This window comes from Delphinus delphis, chromosome 18 (assembly GCF_949987515.2).
Source record: "Delphinus delphis chromosome 18, mDelDel1.2, whole genome shotgun sequence".
NCBI lineage: Eukaryota > Metazoa > Chordata > Mammalia > Artiodactyla > Delphinidae > Delphinus > Delphinus delphis.
The window spans coordinates 69102467-69121748 of NC_082700.1; the positions used below are offsets into that span (position 1 = coordinate 69102467).

At 38.3% G+C, this 19282-nt stretch overlaps 1 protein-coding gene across 1 annotated transcript in view; it reads left to right on the forward strand.

The window, feature by feature from the left end:
* Nucleotides 1–5580: 5580 nt before the first annotated feature.
* Nucleotides 5581–19282, forward strand: part of ITGBL1 (integrin subunit beta like 1) — a 119076-nt gene continuing 105374 nt past the window's right edge. Inside the window, exons 1-4 of the mRNA XM_059995485.1 lie at nt 5581–5722; nt 11186–11308; nt 15445–15585; nt 18164–18304. Coding sequence (XP_059851468.1) covers nt 5683–5722; nt 11186–11308; nt 15445–15585; nt 18164–18304 — 445 coding nt within the window. The 5' untranslated portion in view covers nt 5581–5682. The remainder of the gene's footprint in view (nt 5723–11185; nt 11309–15444; nt 15586–18163; nt 18305–19282) is intronic.

Sequence of the window (19282 nt, forward strand, 5' to 3'; positions counted from 1 at the left end):
TGTAATTAGCCTGAGAAGCAAAATAGGGACTTGTACCTCTGTCTTGAAAACGGTCAAGTTTCTATTGCAAACCATGAAGTAATTGTAACGTTAGCTAAGGGATCCTTGTCTTAGAATTTTAGATGTGGCATTGTTCTTTAGTTTCTTATACCTAGAGAGGCTGGGAGATCTATAGTGGCTCAGAAAGAACAGGAGAAAAATTGAGTGTGTCTGTTATTAAATGAGCTTGTTTGAATCCACTGGACAATAAGACAATGCAGGTCTTGGGAGTTAACTTATTTGACCAAACCAAATAGATTTGCAGGGCCAACTGAGTGCTCAAATTAAAATATCTATTTCAGGGTTACCATGTGGCTCTAGCAGTGGAATACCTAGCTTATCTGACATCCAGAGAGAATCACTTTTTAACATCCTCCTCTAGATAATAAGATTGTTGTCAGTAGTAATCATGGAATAATAATTAATCATCACGATTTGTTTCCAGCTTTATTAAGATACAGTTGACATACAGCGCTGTGTAAGCTTAAGGTGTACAGCGTAATAATGTACATATATTCCAGAATAATAACCACAATAACTTTAGTTAACCTCTGTCATCTCATATAGATACAAAAAAAAAGAAGAAAAAGTTTTTTTCTCCTTGTGATGAGAACTCTTAGGGTTTACTCTCTTAACGTTGGAATATGCTATACAGTATATTTGTATGTATATTACCTATAGTCATTGTGTTGTACATGACATACCTAGTACTTATTTATTGTATAACTGCAAGTTTGTACCTTTTGACCACCTTCATCCAGTTCCCCTCCTACTCCCGCCTCTGTGTTAACTACAAATCTGATCTCTTTTTCTATGAGTTTGGTTTTTATTGCTGGTTTGGTTGGTTGGTTGGCTATTTTTAGATACCATATATAAGTGAAATTATACAGTATTTGTCTTTCTCCATCTGACTTATTTCACTTAGCATAATGCCCTCAAGTTTCATTCATGTGTCCCAAGTGGCAGGATTTCCTTCTTTCTTATGGCTGAATAGTATTCCATTATATATATATACTATATATATATAATATATATACACATATATATTATATATATATACACTATAGCTTCTTTATCCATTTATCCTATATCTATGCCTACCTATGTCTACATGTATCTATTATCTATCTATCTACCTTTTTAAGACTTCAAAAAGACTTGAAGCCAAAAACGTATAGCTAATCCAATAGACACATTAATTTTGGCAGTTTATTTGCATCCATAGTATCAGTAGACTTGGAGGAGAGTTAAGTGCCGTCCCCTTCAGCTTTTTTTTGTTTGTTCGTTTGGCAAAGAAAGGTGCTATTACTTTTCATTGGTATATGCAAATGGCTAATTGATTTTTAAAAGTTCTTCAATACTAGTAAAGTATTTCCAATTGGAAACAGTTTGTTTTCATTTTTAAAAAAAGCATCAACTTCTCTTCCACCGTACACTAGTGTATCTTATCATCACTCCGAGTGGAATAGTTGAGTGTCTGCATTACCCAGGTAAAAGGGACCACGGAGTAGTGGTGGCAGTGCTGCAGTTGCATTGTTTATTTAAGAGTCACAAACCCCATTCTATTCTGTCTCTGTTGGAATGCCCTTCCTTGCTCAGTGGTGGTCAAGGCTTTAGCCCACCTTGGAAGCACTGGAGCCAGCCGACCAGGCCTCCATATTCTTACCCAAAAAGGAGACTAAACTACTGGACTTTACCCTCCACCGTGACTTGTCTTCCCTTTCTGGAGACTGGCGACACTACTCACAGCCCTGGGAGCAATGCGAATAGCCTTTGGCTTTTTCATCCTTATTGCTTTGTGGGGGGTGGTTCTGGCATTTCTCTCACATTCTTGTTTTGTGTGTTTGTTTTCTCTTGACTCCTTGAGAACATATTTGAAGGGCAACAGATTTATTCTCAAGGATGTTGGATGGTTCGTTTTAAGACGGTATTTTGTAGTTGTGGAAACAGAGTTATCTGGAGAAGAGCCAGAAGTGGAGTGGTCTAGACAGCCGGGAACGGTGGATGTTCTGCTGGTTAGGACTTCATATTGCCCTGGGCAAGGGCCACCCTTCGACCTGGACAATAGGAGGGGTTCTGCTCTGGTCCTCCTCTGCCATCCTTTCCCAAGGCGGAGTGGGGTGGGATGCCCGAGAGGCCAAGGGGACATCGCCACCTGGAGCCCTGGGCCCTGCCACCTCTGCTCCCCTAGGCTGAGGTGCCTGGGACCCAGGACCTTCTACCCTGAAGGTCCCCAAATCTTTTCTAGAGCCTGCTGTGGCTTTCCCCCCAGTCAGTGGCAGTGCAGATGTCCTGAGGCTGGGCTGGTGGTCAGGGAGCAGCCACCGCAGGAGGAGCAGGGCAGGGGAGGGGCTGGCAGAGCTGTGGAAGCACACGTGGACCTGGGCCGGGCTGTCTGGGGGAATTCTCAGGCCCTCCCTGTGTGGGATAGAAACGGGGAGGAGGGGGCTTGCTGCCAGCTCTAGCCCATTTATTTGCATATCTAAGAGAGAAAAATGATCCCATCTCATACATGACTATACAGCAGGAAAGAGGCTAATCAGGGCCTACTATCTGCAGCTGTTGAGGTTTAAATTGTGTGCCCCTAAAAGATGGGTGAAATCCCACCACCAGGTGCTTGTCAATGTGACATTTGGGAAGAGAGTCTTTGAAGGTGTAATTAAGATGAGCCTCTACAGCAGTAGGATGGGCACCAATGACTGGTGCACTCGTAAGGAGAAAGATGTGAAGACACAGACACACAGAGAAAAAAGCCACGTGAAGACAGAAGCAGAGCCTGGAAAGCTTTCACAGCTAACGAGCACCAAAATCACAGGCAACCATCCGTAGGTAGGAGAGAGGCATGGAAGAATTTCTTGCTCAGATGCTCCAGGAGGAATGGATCTGCAGACACCCTGGTTTCAGGTTTTGGGGCTTCAGAGCTGGGAGAGAGAAAATTTCTGTTGTTTTAAGCCATTCAGTTTATGGTACGTTGGATGGTAGCCATAGCAAACTAATACACAGTGGATAAATTATTTTGCAAAACGAGATGTTTGCCGAAGCCATGTTATTGACACTGTAATGGAGATTACCTTGCTTGGATAATACAGCAACCTCATTCCCTGAGGTTGGCCAAAGCTCTTATTAACCTTGGATAAAGAGTAGAAATAGAAGATTATTTTCTTTCTAAAAAAAAATTATACATTTATCTCCAAGTAAGGTTGTACAGGCTATTACTTGGTAATTCTTGACGGTAAAAAAAAAATCGGTTCTCATTTACTTTCCTAAATGGAGGAAAGTGAATCAAGAAGGCCCTACTGGGCATGAAGATTAGAAAGAACATAAAGGCAGAGGACCCTGTCCTACATTGTCTGTCATCTTTGCCTCCAATCAGATGCTACAGGAAAAGCTGAAAACACATTACCTGACACAGTGTGTGCCCAAGATATTAGTATAAGTTGTAAGGAAAAAGGGCCCCCTAATCAAAAAAATTGTATATGCTACATAAAGTTAAATAGCTTTTTCATGAAAGGACCTCTGACGGGCTTCAGTGTGCTGATATATATCATGGCACGCTAAGAGAAGAATATAGCATGTCTCTTTCCATGTTTATTTTATCATAGAACCTTTTATGGAAGAAGTTTCTGAAACTGGACCTCCATGGACTAACTTTGGGTTGTAAGCACCTAAAATATTGCTTCTGCTGATGCTTCATTAGGTCAGTGTGGGATGAATGAGTCTTTTCCTATCATCTGTGTACATTTTCCTTATTTTTCCAAATCTCCCTCCATTTCAAAAATCTGTAACCTTTGACCCACAAACCATTACCCACCTCTGTCATATATACCTTAGTTTGGAGTTTAAGATGTTCTATCCAATATAAAAGAAGCACTGAGTATTCTTTTATTCTAGGTACTTCATTTTCTTCTAAAGCATTTTTATTTTCTTTGCAGTTGATATGGAGCTTTTTTATTGGGATGAACCATGACTGACATTTAACTTATAGAAGTGGCTACTTCATGTGGTTTAACCTAATACACTAATATTATTAAAGAATCGTTACAGTTACTGAGATACTTAATTCACCAAAAGAGGCTTAGCCACTTCAAGAATTTGGCTTAATCCTTTTATAAATAGACTGGATGGTTGGCAGGAGAGATCACTTATGCTTGTAAATGATACCAAGTTGGCTGAGATTGACAATATCATGTAGGACCAGACAGGAATGCAAGATGATACGATCAAATGATACGATCAATTTGACAGAATAATGTGCACTTGATAAAATGAATCACAATTAGGGTGCAGGCAAGATTTTGTTTGTAAAATAGAATAATTAATTCGAAAAATGCAACAGGAATAGAAACACTTACATGGACTGGGCCCCATGCAGGGGAGTTTTAAAGTCATAGCCAATCACAGATCCAGGCTCTGCCAGGCATGCCCAAATGGCAGGCCTCTGAGCCATTCATTCTGACCGGCCATCTGGATTTCATCATGTGGATTTTGGCTGCCACCTCGAATGATTGTTGGCCCGAGATCAATGATTCCATTCCACTGTGGCTATGAATTTCAGCCATTAAGACGTAGTACTGTTACCTTGAATAATACAAGAATTTTCTCTCTGTAACCCATTCAAACTCTACTCACCTTCCAAGGCCCAGTTAAAAGTCAAGGAAGTGTAGAAAATCTTTCCCCTCTTATTTCTATAGGTTGTAGACTACCTCCCTCAACTTAATATAAGGTCCAACAAACATTTCTGGCTGAAGATAACACAATTCTCTTTGCATATTAGCCTCAACTTTTCAGTTTGTAAGTTCCTTGAGGGCAAAGACCAAGGCTTGTATGTGTTTTGTACTTCTTTCTAATATGTAGTCAATAAAACATTAGCAGGATTCTTCAAGCAGGACTTAATAAAATTAATAACCACAACAATAAAAACAGCAAAATGTTGATTTGAGAGCATGGAAGGTTGAGAAATTTTTGTGGCAGTAGATGAATATGGCTCTTATCCTTTTGGCTTTTGAACCAGATTACCCCATCAAGAAACAAAATATATACTTATTTTTCATGTCAATCTTATCCCAAGGTGGTATTTAATATATCTATACAATTTTATTACATATAAAATTCAAATAAATATAAGGCCAATGTTTAGTTTAGTGGAATTTCATGTGTTATAAAATGCAGTTAAATGGAAATTGTTTTTACGGGGCTTTTGTGTCTTAAATATGCCGGTGCTAGGTGGACTCCTTTAAGTGCTAAATTTTCTGAGCATGTGGTTTTTCAGACCTCTGGTTTATTATCTATCCTAATGTCTCTGTGAGTTAAGTGAATGTTTTTAGAATGATATATCGAAGTTGATTATGAAAATAAAATCCACATGCTTCATTATATGGTATATAAATAGGATTACTCCTCAGTCACTGTCGTTTACCTGTGTTTGAATTGATTATAGCTCAGTCCAGAACCAACATCACTCTTAAGATCCTTAGTTACAGTAATGGTTTCCTTTGGAAAAGAATTTGAGTCTAATGGGATGTTGTTAAATTCTCAGGCCACGGTACGTGTGACTGTGGAAAGTGCAGATGTGATGGAGGATGGTCTGGGGACGCTTGCCAGTACCCAAAGACCTGTGACCTGACAAAGAAACAGAGCAACCAAATGTGCAAGAATTCTCAAGATATCATCTGCTCTAATGCAGGTAAGAATTCCATGCCCTGAGAATTCTTAAATGAAATAATTTTAATGGAAATATGTAGGCGTTGAGAAATGTTGAACCTCCGAGTGGGACTGCTTTTGAGCATATTTTTTGAAGTGAAATTCAGATAAATCAATTGGGAAAAATGTCCTCTTGCTGAGACTGGCAAGTCTGATGCTCTCCAGCTGTTCCAAATGCCTTCTTCAAGTAGGATAGTCACTGGAAACAACACCCTGACAACATTTTAGGTAAATTGTGAGCCATGATTTTGAATGCTGGATTAATCCTTTTAAAAAGGATTTGTATAAACTTACTTAATTATCTTCTGTTACAGATCAAGGGTGCTTTGAATTTATACCTTGGCATCAAAAAGAACCAAACTCTTCAAATCTAATGGGGGTTTCCAATGCCCTGGATGTGAAAAGCATTGCAGAATATAGTGATAGCAAGATTTTTGTTTGACTAAAATATTTGTATATCTGGTAGACGTCATTTAAAAATATTTCTTAGAAATTTACAGAGGAGCTGTTAAAATTAATTACCAAAATCATATAAAACACAACAACTGTGGTTTTGGTTTCAATGGTGTTCAGCCAGTGTTACTATAATTAAATACTCTTTTAACAGTTGGGCACGTAGAACCTCAAAGTCAGTTTTTTCTAGGCCCTGGTTGAACTTGAGAATGCTCCTCTCCTACACTGGAGGCTCTGATTTAGTTGCTTTGGGGTCTGATATGGACTATAGTGGTTTTTTATAAAAGTTCTCTGGGTAGTTCTTACGTAGATCCAGGGGTGTGAGCCTCTTGCTCTGCATGCTGAAGGCCAGGGTTTGACTACATAAATGAGTATCTTCCCCCCTGAAGCTCCCATTGTTGGTAGAGTCCTTCTGCATTCAGAGCTGGGAGCTTTCCACAGTCTTTGATTGACAGGAGTTGCTCTGTGTAGATTCAGTGCAGTAGGGTGTTTTGCTAATAGCAATCAGGTCTACTGCCAAGGCAAGCTGTGAGTGGAGCAGCTGGGGACCATGACGAAAGTGCTAATGGTCAGGTTACTTTCTGTGTTCACTGATACTCTCCTGGCTTCTCTCCAGCACTTCCTTTTTTCTTTTCGTCTCAGTAGAATTTCTCTACTTCCGGTTCATGACACCCTCTAAACACACACACACACACACACACACACACACACACACACACACACACACACACACACACACACACACACACACACACACACACACACACCCATATAGCCTCTTTTGTTTTGAAAACTTCATGCTTTCCAAACTTCTTTCAGTAATAAGACTTGAAATCAATTTCAGTTTTGTTTCTTTGTACTCTATTTTCAGATTGATGGATGGATTAATTGATTGATTGATTGGTTTTCAAATCCAGGATTTTTTTTCTTTTTAATAACACATTATAACCACATAGGGGTTAGTTTAGGAATCCAAAGATGTTTCAATGTTAAGGAATCTAAATGCATGATTCACCACATCAACACATCTTAAAGGAGAAAATTTACAGAATTGTTTCAATAGATGATGAAACACATTGGATAAGATATAAAATACGTTTCTAAGATATCTCTACCTCTATTTTTTTAACATGGATACAATACTTTTATGTAATCTTACTGTCCATATTCCAGTTATGTCAACTGACCCAACAATGCCCTTTACATCATTGCGACCACCTCTGTATAGGATCCAGTCTAGGGGCAGTGTTACGTCTGGCTGTCATATCTCTTCGACATCCTTTAATGTGTCTTTAGACAGTTTCCACAGGCAGCACAATCTTTTTTTCTGTCTCTTACTCTCTTCTCAGTTTCTAAGCCTTTCAGGTTTACTTTGGGGATCTTGCTGTCACAAAGCTTTCTTTTAATGCCTACTTCTACCAGCCCTAGTTCAGGACCACTGCCCCCAAACTGCATTAGTGTCTGAGCTCTCTGTACTAATTTTTCCCCCTCATATCGCAGTGTGATTTGCAGGAAGCAGCTTGGAACAGAAGGGGAAGAGGAGGTGTATGGAATGGGCAGAAGACTGAAGGGCAGGGGGAGATGGAGATGGAGCTGGGGACTAAAGGAGTTCCAGAAGTTGACTCCGTAGGGGCGCAGAATGGCAAGGCACAGTCTGCAGAGCAAAGCAAGGCTCCAGCACCATTGCATCAGGAGTATATGCTGGTGTTCAAGACAGGGAGTCATCCTAGAAAGAGGCAGCTATATTAGGCAGAATGAAAAGTCAGAGCTAAAATAATCTAGCATAAAACAGAAGACCAATCCTAGAGACTGAGTTAACTGGCAACCAAGAAAGAGATGCAGGATGACACAGCATGAGCACGCGAGTCTGGCACTTTTGCCTGGGCTTCCATATGCCGTATCTTGGAGCCTCAGTTGTGAATTCTACTTGATGAGTAAGACAGGAAGTCTCTGAACTGTTGTAAACTTCCTGCATCACCCAGGAACAGTTCAGATGTGTGGATTGGAGTGAGCCAGCCTGTGGGGGACGTCAGTGAGAAGTTGTAGAATTCAGAGGCAGAGGCTGTTCCTTTCCATCTTTCCTGAAAACAATGACTGCATACGTAGCCCTAACTATGTTACACCTCTCTCCCTACCCATGAAGGGCTTCTGGTCTTCCAACAGATAAATTCTAAAATTCTTGATCAATATTCTTGATCCTATACTGTCTGCCTTTAGCCTACCCTTTTTTCCAAACTAAAGCCAGACTCTTTTCTGTTAAATCCTCCATCCCTATTCCTTAGCCCAGGCTCTTTCTTCAACATCACAAGTTTTTTCTCCATCTCCACTTGTTGAAATTCTATCTATACATCAAGTGCCAACTCAAGAACTTACTCCCCTACTGTGCCTTTCCTCCTTCACAGAGCCAGACTGAGGTTTATACTATCTTTATAGCATTTGTCACAAATCTGTTGCAAATGCCTTTGCGTCATCTGGTTTCATATAGATATATGTATATGTAAAAATTATCAATCACCTTGCTCTTTCTTCTCGGTCTATGATTTACTTAGTTTTAATTTTATCCATCTTATTATCTTCTATAGCACTTATGACTTCACCAATAATATAATAAAGCAATGAGAAAATTTAATCAATGGATACGTGGATGGTTGAAAGACAGCATAAATAAATGTGAAAATGAAAAAGACGGGTGATAATTAGAGAACAAAATGAGATGACGCAATACCATGAATTGTAGCGTTAGATTGGAAATGACCTTTTATAAATTAAAATAGTTTATAAAACAAAGTTTATAGAAGTTTATAAACTATTTTATAAACTTCGTTTATAAAAAGAAGTTTAATGGAAGTAAAATTCACACAAGTATTCTCAAGGAAGAAAAATAACAAGCTCAAATTCTGCAGAATCACCATTTATATGTGACTGTGAGAGAAAGAACACTTACAGAGAATAGCAAATCACAAGTGACCTGTGTAACAGAATCATGCAGAGAGTATGGAACCAGGAAGTGGTGGGATCCATAAATATAAAATGTGTCTGGAGAAAATATTTGGGAATATGGCTGATACACTCGATGTCTTAATGGGAGATGACAAAGAACCCAACATTTTCTGAAAGTCTACAGTGTGCTAGACACAGTAGCATTTTTAGATAGGTGACTGGGTGATCTATTTATCACTTGATCCACACAGCAGCTCTGTGAAGAAGAGCAGATAAGGAATTTGAGAGTTAGAGATAAAAGTAATGACTTCAGTTAAAGATAAAAGTAATGACCTCAGATATGTATAGCTAGTGGGGATTAAGACCTGGATATGCCTGCAAATCTACCTCAGTCCTAAATCTGTGCTCTTTCTGGTACACCACATACGGAATTGCCAGTATCCAGTAGCTCATTTCAAATATCCATATTTCAAATATCCATAGTATCATCTTTGGTTCCTTCCCATCCTTTACCTCTCAGACCCAGTCACCGAGTCATCTTTTCTTTCTCCTGAAAATATCACCACGTGTGTTTGCTTTTTTCTAAACTCACAGCCATGACCTGGGTCAGCCTCTATCTTCTTTCCTGCAGACTAATGAACTAACATTCCCTCATATCCACTTGGCCTCATTTCAGTTCATTCTCCATATGACAACCAGAGTAACAGGGTGGGAATGAATACCTGATCACATGACTCCCTTGTTGAAAATATTTCAATGGCTTCTCATTTTTCTGCTTGATTCAAGTTGGAAATCTTTAATGTGACCTCTTAGACTTCCGTAAACTGCATCTTTAGTTGCCTTTTTCCTTTCATGACATTTTCCACTTTATTTTCTGCTATACGCCAGCTGTCTTTTTCTTTTTTCCCTTATTCCCTCTTTTACCTCAGAGCTTTTGCTGTTGTTTCTTGCTGGAAGTGGGCTTTTTCACCTTCTCAATTCTCTTAGCTATTATTTTTACTTTGCTTTCAGTTCTCAGTTTAAGAGCCATTCCCCAGGGACGCTATCTTTGACTACCAGGTCTCAGTTAAATCCCCTTATTATGTGTTTCTGCAGCAGTTTGCACTTCTCCCCTGATTTTATCACATTGTTTTTTACTCATATAAAACTTTAAGAGGAGGATTATGGCTGAATCCATCTCCTGTTGCATTTCCAGAGTCTAGGATGATACTGGTGAATGGCAAAGTCTCAATTACTCTATGGTGACTGCTGTGATGATCGATTAAAAATTTAAAAATAGGCATTAAAAAGGAAGCTCCTCAAATGGACATTCTACTTCTCAATATCCTTTGAATGCTGTTTTATTGTCAGTGAAATCACTCTTGGGGTTGTAGTCAAATCCTCAAACTTGGCTGGGTATGTTATGTTGTGTGTGGTAGAGTAGATGACTCCAGTGCCTCTGTATCACCCTGAGCTGCCCTGAGGTTTTGGTGAGGTCCCAGGACTCTATGCATAAGAAAACCCACTCTGGTCCCATAGTCATAATGACATGGCTATCAGTTTAACACTGTGGGTATGAAATTATTAGGGACACCTAAGGTTTTCATTTATTCATTTGATAATGAATTCTACAAATATTCATTATATAAATAATATGTTCAAATATTGTGCAAAGCGTTGAATAAATAACTGGTGAGGAAGATAAGCAAGGTTACTTCTCTCACAAAGCTTAGAATTTTCTGCTTTAGTTCACCTAAGACCCAGGTGTAATTAGAAGATACTCATTCATGCATTGATTAGATGGACATGTATAAAGTAGCTCTGCTCTTGGGGAGGTCAGATTCATGAAACTATTAGAGGTCAATCATAATAGCTGTGTACTATAGAACATAACTGCTGGGCTACAATAATCTCAAGAAAGAATGTCATTATCTCATCATACCCACAGTAAAACCTAATTGGAATATTAAATTGATTTAAATTGGCTTTATCTATGAAAGAGATAGGTTCAAATTCATTAATTATAATTTATATGCACTTAACAAATAATTTTTGCTCTGTTTTAATGGTTTAGGTACGTGTCACTGTGGCAGGTGTAAGTGTGATAATTCAGATGGAAATGGACTCGTTTATGGTAAATTTTGTGAGTGTGATGATAGAGAATGCATAGATGATGAAACAGAAGAAATATGTGGAGGTATGTATATTAACTTCGCAGAAATTAATAAAAGTACTTGATTTTTTCACCTATTTCATTGCACTTTTATTTCTATGAATTTCTGTGCTAAGTTTACTCATTTAAGTTGAACCTATGTTTATTTGGAATACACTTCATATAGGGAAAGTTAGACTAAGGCATTCAGAGCTAACTAGTACATCTTAAAAATTTTTTATAGATTTTATTCTTTAACCATTATTTATTGAAGTATAGTTAATTTACAATGTTGTGTTAGTTTCAGGTGTACAGCAAAGTGATTCAGATATATATATGTGTGTGTGTATATATATATATACACACACACATATATATGTATATTCTTTTTCAGATTCTTTTCCATTATAGTTATTGCAAGATATTAAATATAGTTCCCTGTGCTATACAGTAGGTCCTTGTTGTTTATCTGTTTATACAGTGGTGTGTATCTGTTAATCCCAAACTCCTAATTTATCCCATCCCCTGTGGTAAAACATGTTTGTTTTCTATATCTGTGTATCTATTTCTGTTTTGCAAATAAATTCATTTGTATAATTTTTTTAGGTTCCACATATAAATGATATCATATGATATTTTGAGCTGACTAGTACTTTTTAAATGCAAAATCAGATTGTTCCCCAAGGAGAGCCAGATCAATATGGCGACAGGCCAACTGCATGGTTCTGTAGTGGTCCTAGCTGGACTCTGTCTTCTCTGCTCACCTTAACTGCTTTTATTCTGCTTCTTTTATTCCAGTCTCTCCACTGCATGTTTTAATTGCATTGTCTTTCCCGTTCTGAACCATAAAACTTTGAACAGTCTCATGTCCTATTGGGGACATTGAAGGCCAATAGGATTATTAGCCTAGAATCTATCCCTCCCCACCACACACTCAGATAACTTTTTTCATGATTGTTTCTACAGACCACCATGACCTCAGTCCATTTTTCTGTTGTACCAATTATTGCGTGCTTGCTAATGTCAAGCACTGCAATAAGTACTTCACATTCATTGGGTAACTTAACAGCATTTGGAATGACTTACCAGGGTTGAATGGAATTTAGACTCCTGTCTGTCTGATGCCAGAGACTGTGCTGTTGACCCCTCACCATAGAGAACTGCCCTGGAGTTTGGAGCTCCGTGAGAAAAACCTTTCTCACCACCCGCAGTGCCCTTCTCTTCTGCTTACCTATATGCAAGCTTGTGCCCAGAGAGGGAGAGTTTCAGTCGTGCTGGCACAGGAGAGGAAAGTAAACAGCAGTGAGAATCCCTTCAGTTTAGGTAAATTCTTCTCTGCTGTTATTAAACATTTTAACCTGGTTACCTCTGGCCTCATCTCTCTATCCGGCAGTAATTGCTTCTTTCATTGAAATCTGAAAAGACTCCGTGCATGGAATCCTATCGTGCATACCAGATGGGTGATCAGAGGAGTATTTTCCCTTCAAGGATCAGGAGCAAATGGGGCGAGGGGGAGCCAGAGGGCCATACAGTGTCACTAAGCTGTCCTTTTGTTTACAAAAACAAATTGTGGCTTCAATTCTTGTGGTCATCCAGATGCTCTTATTTTAGGTCAGCTTGGTTTTTTCTCTCTGGTTTCCTTGCTGTACAACCAACCAAGATAAAACCAACAAACACGAACCTTCATTTTTCAAGCCAGTGACCTAAGCTGGATGCTGCTCAGACAATTCTGCTAAAGGGCTCATTCCAAAATAATTAGAAAAATTAGATAAGTCTACCCACAGATATTATGTGTTTGTCCTGATATCTTATTTCCAATTATTACAGATCAAAAAAGAGGAAGGGAACATGTGTGGAGTCAGTGTTTTCTGATGCACACCACCAAAGCAAAGTCCATTTGCATGTGTAAATATAAACATTGAACTGGAAACAACAGGAAATGTTTAACTCTCAAGCTTTCCACTCATTATTTCCGTTGGTTCGAGGCTAAAGCAATTTCATGGTGCAAAGTCTCTGACCACAGATACTTAGCACTCCAGTAAACAGCCTCTGGGGATGACCTTGACTGGGATTCTAGATTTTTCCGTGTGTCATTCACATAAAACCAGTCTGTTGAGAGGTGATCCTACAGCCCAATAATGGAGCAATTCAAAAGCAGATTTTCTTACACCATTAGTTTGCACAAAGCAGAGAATGATGCTCCTTGTCTGGAGTGTGTATTGTCCTGAGGCTTATATTTTATCTCAATTATTCAGATATGTCTTATTACAGTATTTTCATTTGAGCTATGAATATATCTGCTTAATTTTCCACCTATATCTGCATACAGTATAGCCTTACATGATTTATCCTAGTAATCCTATTCGCCTCTACCTCAGTGATTTTTTAGTAAAACCCCAATTCAATGCTGAATTTTATAAACATACAAAGAATTTGAGTTTGAAGAATGAAGATTTATGATCATTTGTTAATCTCATGGTAAGCCTTACATAGGTAGCATCTTAAATAAATTTCCTACAATGACAGAGGAATAAATTTCTGAAGATTTCTGAGATTATAGCAGAAATTCTACTTTTTGAAGTTTAAAAAAAAAACCTGACTCCTAGGAAAAGTTGTCTTGCTTTCTTCCAGTGTAATCCTCAAGTTCCTAAGGCTTGTGATGTAATACTGGAATGTGATTCTTTTTTGTGTGTATACATATAGAGATATTTTGAAGTTTATAAAAAAAGTATAGCTTTAATATTTTATTATTGATGAAATCATTTGATAGCCTTTATGTTTGCTTAAGTGAACAAATTAAAATTTGCTGTAGAAATGATCATTGTCTATTAGCTTAAAAAGAGGTTTTCTGTGGATACCCCGATTACAGCTCATTTAGACAGAAAACATGGCATGGTATGCTTGGGTCCCTGTCTCTTTCTCTCTATCTCGCTATAGCACTTTCTTTTCATCTCTCGGTCTCTCTGTCTCTCTCATGTATCCTTGCTGGCAGGAAGTTTCATCTGAGAGACAAGAATGTCATGAGACCAGAATATTCTACTGTATTTCTCCCTTCATATGTGAGTGTCTCAGGCCCTACTGACACTCTTGCCATTGGCCAGATATGCCATAGTGTTTAGAAAGAAAAATAGCCTCACAATTAGTTTCCCATGGCCCTCTGGGATGATGACTTTTGGAGAAGAGAGAGGCAAGAACAAAGACTTTAGCCATAGACTCTGATAAAACATAAATTCCTATAAACCAGAAAGAATAGACTAAAAACCAAAGTGGCCCTGGTTTTCATCAGATTTGCAAGAACAAGGACATACATTCATGGTTGGGTGGCATAACTACAAAAAGGGAGGATATAAAAAGTGATTTGGGATAAAAGGTATTGTCATCTTTTGGGAATTTGTAGGATTGCTGGACATGGGTGCAGGAAGCGATGAGGTGACTGTTCATTACAGATTGTTTGGACATAAGTACAAACAAGCAGAGTAACAGTTTACAGCATGGAGGGAGCTGAAATTGTGTGGAGGCATCTGGACACAAAATGATGGGCTGTCCTTACCTAGCATTTGTACCCTCTTGATAGATAGGAGGGGAATTTGATTGTAAGGCCAAGGGTCCGTGGTATTTTCTTTGTAATTAGTAGTTTAAGTGACTACTAAACACTGATTTAGCTGAAAACCTCTTTTCCATGTGGTAAGACACAACAGCTTGCAGGACACAGTTGAATGAAAAGATGAAATATTTTCTCTGGTTTAAGCAATGGCCATTAATAATGTGCATCCAAGGAAGTATGCACCATTGCTTTCTCAATGGTTCATTTCAAATATCAGGAAATGCTCTCAGAGTGAATGCTTATATACATTTGAGTTTGATGTACACATCTGAGATCGGAACATAATAGACTTGCACAGTCTTTCATGCCATTTCTTTAAAATTCTGTCATTTTCATCAGCCACTTGGCTAGGACACGTTAGAGGACGCCTTGACTTGCTTTATGTGTGTAATTAGGTAGGTATAGGCACACCTATGATGTTTTGGGGGCAAACTATATAATATGATTATTTTAAGCAAGGGCTGTGGAGCAGGTGGATTATTTCCAAAGGCAAAAATGATCACCAAGAGGTAGAAAGTTAATTCTGCTTTTAAAAGTTGCTTTTTTCCTCACCGTATAAAATTCATTTTGGGTAAAGGCCACGGAAAGTGTTACTGTGGAAACTGTTACTGCCAGGCTGGTTGGCATGGAGATAAATGCGAATTCCAGTGTGACATCACCCCCTGGGAGAGCAAGCGAAGATGCACATCTCCAGATGGCAGAGTCTGCAGTAACAGAGGTGTGTCTTTCATACTCGTTACTATGTAATTGGGAAAAAAACAAACCTCTTTAATTATTAACCCAGCGCTTCTCTATATTTCCTTCCATGTGGAAGTCATCTTTTATAGTGTTTGATGTAAATCAACATTTCCTATACCAACAAGCTTCTCTTTCTTATTTTTTATTGGGCAGAAAGCAGAAAGATAAGAAAGTTGCTGTCATACTTTCAGCTTCACTGAACAGATAGTTAACACAGGGACTGTAATTTCTTTGGCAGCCATCCAGAAATGGCATAGTACAGGGAAAAGGCAATTCTTGTAGATATTTCTGTTGAATGTCTCTTGACTAACAGAACCATCTACAGCATGAGCATCTAATTATCCGGAGAGCATTCCAAAAAAAACTCTCATCTTAATTATGAGTAAATTGAAGGGCTGTGTTGCGATACAGAATTGATATGGAGTCATTTAACTTTTATATGCAGTAATAAAAATGTGATATTGAACAAAATATAGCCATGTGGAATTGAGAGTGACTTTAAGCAGGAATTTAAAAAATATATTAGTATTGCTAACATAATTTAACGCGAGTTAACTAAGCGTTTGATATCAAATCAAATAGTTTTAAACACTTTTAGGAAAATCCTTGCAAATACTTGTTCTTTTTCCCTTTGTCAGCTGTACTGGTAGATAAAGAGCCATGTTGGACTCTTCTGACTACTTGAAGATATCAGTGAGTGGTCAATTTCCTTCTATACAGTAGTAAAAACCTAGAAAGCTGGAAACTTATTTTTTTTTCATTTCTCTAAATGAATGATACACTTTAATAGGTAATGCTTACATGAAATCCTGGGCACACAACCAACTTTATCTTTTTTACAGGCTGTCATAGAAGAGTGAAATGCGCCAGGTTTCTGTACATAGAGAGAAAGGAAAGCAAAAGGCCTGACCTTGGGACCAAAATTATAAAGAAAAGTCCTCTCTTTAATTTTTGCAGAGTAGATCTGATTATATATCCTGCTAATTCACCTGTATTTTCCTTTAATATATAAGCTCTGCATGGGCCATGACTGCATGAATTCCCCATTGATGAACATTTAGGTCACTAGTGGTTTTTCAATAACATGAATACCACCATATTTAATATCCCTGTACATGTACTTTTCCTTTCCTTTAGATATGTTAATTGAAGTGTGCTGTTATGTTATATGTAACACACATTTAAAAAGTATATGTTGTGAAATTGCCACCCAGAAAGTTGGACATTTTGGACATTTCACCAACTCTTGATCCTAACAGTCTTTTTTATTTCTGTCAGTCGTATGTCTGAAATAATTTCTAACTCACTATTGTTTAAAAGTCCCTCACCCCTTCATCATGGTAGCTTGAGTGGTAAACATTTTTATGTTTATCTATCATCATAACGTCTCTCCACAGAATTTCCAATTGGTGTCCTTTGCCTTTGTCTGTTTTGCTGTAGGCATATTTGTCTTTAGATATGAACTCAGAAGAATTGTTTATATGTTTGTGAAAGTAGCTTTGTCTTGTACATACATATGACCAGACATATGACCAAACAGTTTTAGCTGTTTTTATCTTTTAGTTTGTTTCTGGTGTCTTGCCCCCAACCCAAATTTTAGATTTTTATGTCATTAAAGCTTTTTCTTTTTTCCTTTAAATAATTTGCTTTGAGGCTTTTGAATAAAAATAAATTTATTTCATATTTTATGGTTCTATTTTATATCCTTAAATCTTTAAGCTAGCTAGAATTTACTTTGATCTAAAAGGTAAGAAAGGGATTTAACTTTTTTTTTTTCACAGTGATTAACTGGTTACCCTAAAGATGATTACTAAAATTCACACAAAGTTAATATGATTTACAACTAAGCATTTCTCCTATACAAATCTCCCAACGACCAAAGTTATATCTTTCCGTCTACACCAATGTCCTCTATAACCTGAGCTCATCTGATCCAGCCAACCTGACTTCTCAGTCTTCCTAATATGCACCTTCTGCTCCAATGAGTCAGGTCTACTTAGGATCCCCACGTCCGTTCCCACCCTCCTTTGCTTATTCTTGCTTTCTTGACTTTCCTTGAGTTGTTCTACCTTCAGTCCTCCTAGAACATTTCCCGTTCTCTATGCTTATCCAAGCCATCTACCTTAATTACTTCAGCCCACACTGATTTCCCCTTCCCCAAACTCTTACAGTATTTATGTCCTAGTTTACAAAACATTAGTACTTTAGGTGCTTGTTTGTTTTTCATTAGCGTTTTTTTGATCAAATAAATTATAAGCTGCTTGAGAGCAAGGATTACATCTTACGTTAATTGTGTTGGTATTATCTTTGAGTCAAACCAGCACGGTGCTCATTTCACAACCTGCGATCGCACATAAGTATAGACATAGATAATAACTTTTATTAACGAATCTCTACTGCTAACTTTAGATGGTGTTTTCCTCTATAGAATATTTTTCCTGAATACGTGTATTTTCCAAATATAAAGTAACAACAGAAAAAAAAAGAGCAATGTGTAAGATGCTTTCTCTCATGATTTTTCTTCACTAGACCCATTTAAAATTATTTTTACCCTCTAGGGATTTGTGTGTGTGGTGAATGTTCTTGCCATGATGTTGACCCGACTGGAGACTGGGGGGATATTCATGGGGACACCTGTGAATGTGATGAAAGGGACTGCAAGGCTGTCTACGACAGATATTCTGACGACTTCTGTTCTGGTAAGTGCTTGCCTAACTCCTGTTTTTAAATAAGAAAATAGTCATTTCCCCATTTTCAAGATTTATTCGGCTTCTCACAGAAACCGTAAAAGAATGGAATGCGCCTTCTAAAGCATTCGGTATCCATAGGGCTCCTAATAGCAACGTGGAAACTGTTAGAGGAATCACACATTGGGCAAAGATCTGAGAGGAAAATGCACCTGCTCTCTGAAAATTCGTCTAATTCCTCACCAAGAAGAACTATTACCTCCGAGTATTGAATACACAACCGTGAGAATACAAAGCTAGCAGACCTGACCGTGAACAGGAGAGGTACCATTATGGCAGCCATATCAATATAGTACGAGACTTAGGACAATATAGTTCTCATGGGTAGTTCAATGCATTGCTTCTTTGGTATGATTTATATACTAAAATTGTTCTGCAGTGCAGCCTACAATTGAATATCAATTAGTGGTTTCAAAAATTCTATTCCTGGCTTCCCTGGTGGCGCAGTGGTTGAGAGTCTGCCTGCCGATGCAGGGGACACGGGTTCGTGCCCCGGTCCGGGAAGATCCCACATGCCGCGGAGCGGCTGAGCCCATGAGCCATGGCCGCTGAGCCTGCGCGTCCGGAGCCTGTGCTCCGCAACGGGAGAGGCCACAACAGTGAGAGGCCCGCGTATGCAAAAAAAAGAAAAAAAAAATTCTATTCCATGAATTTTTATGGAACAGATACTATTTTCCAGGCTCTCGATACTATTTGCCAGTGGCCTCTGGGCCACTGGTACCAGCAGTGAAGGAGACAAACATCCTTGACATTATGGAGTTTGTAATCTAAATGCAAAGGAAAAAAATAATACATCCTGCCAGAATTTCTAATAGTGCAAAGGGGAAAAAAAAAAAACAGGCAGTCAGATTTATCTGAAAAAGTGTCATTTAGCAAAAATAGAGTTACTCCTTTTCAGTCTGGTTATATTGGACAATCGAGAAGACAGAG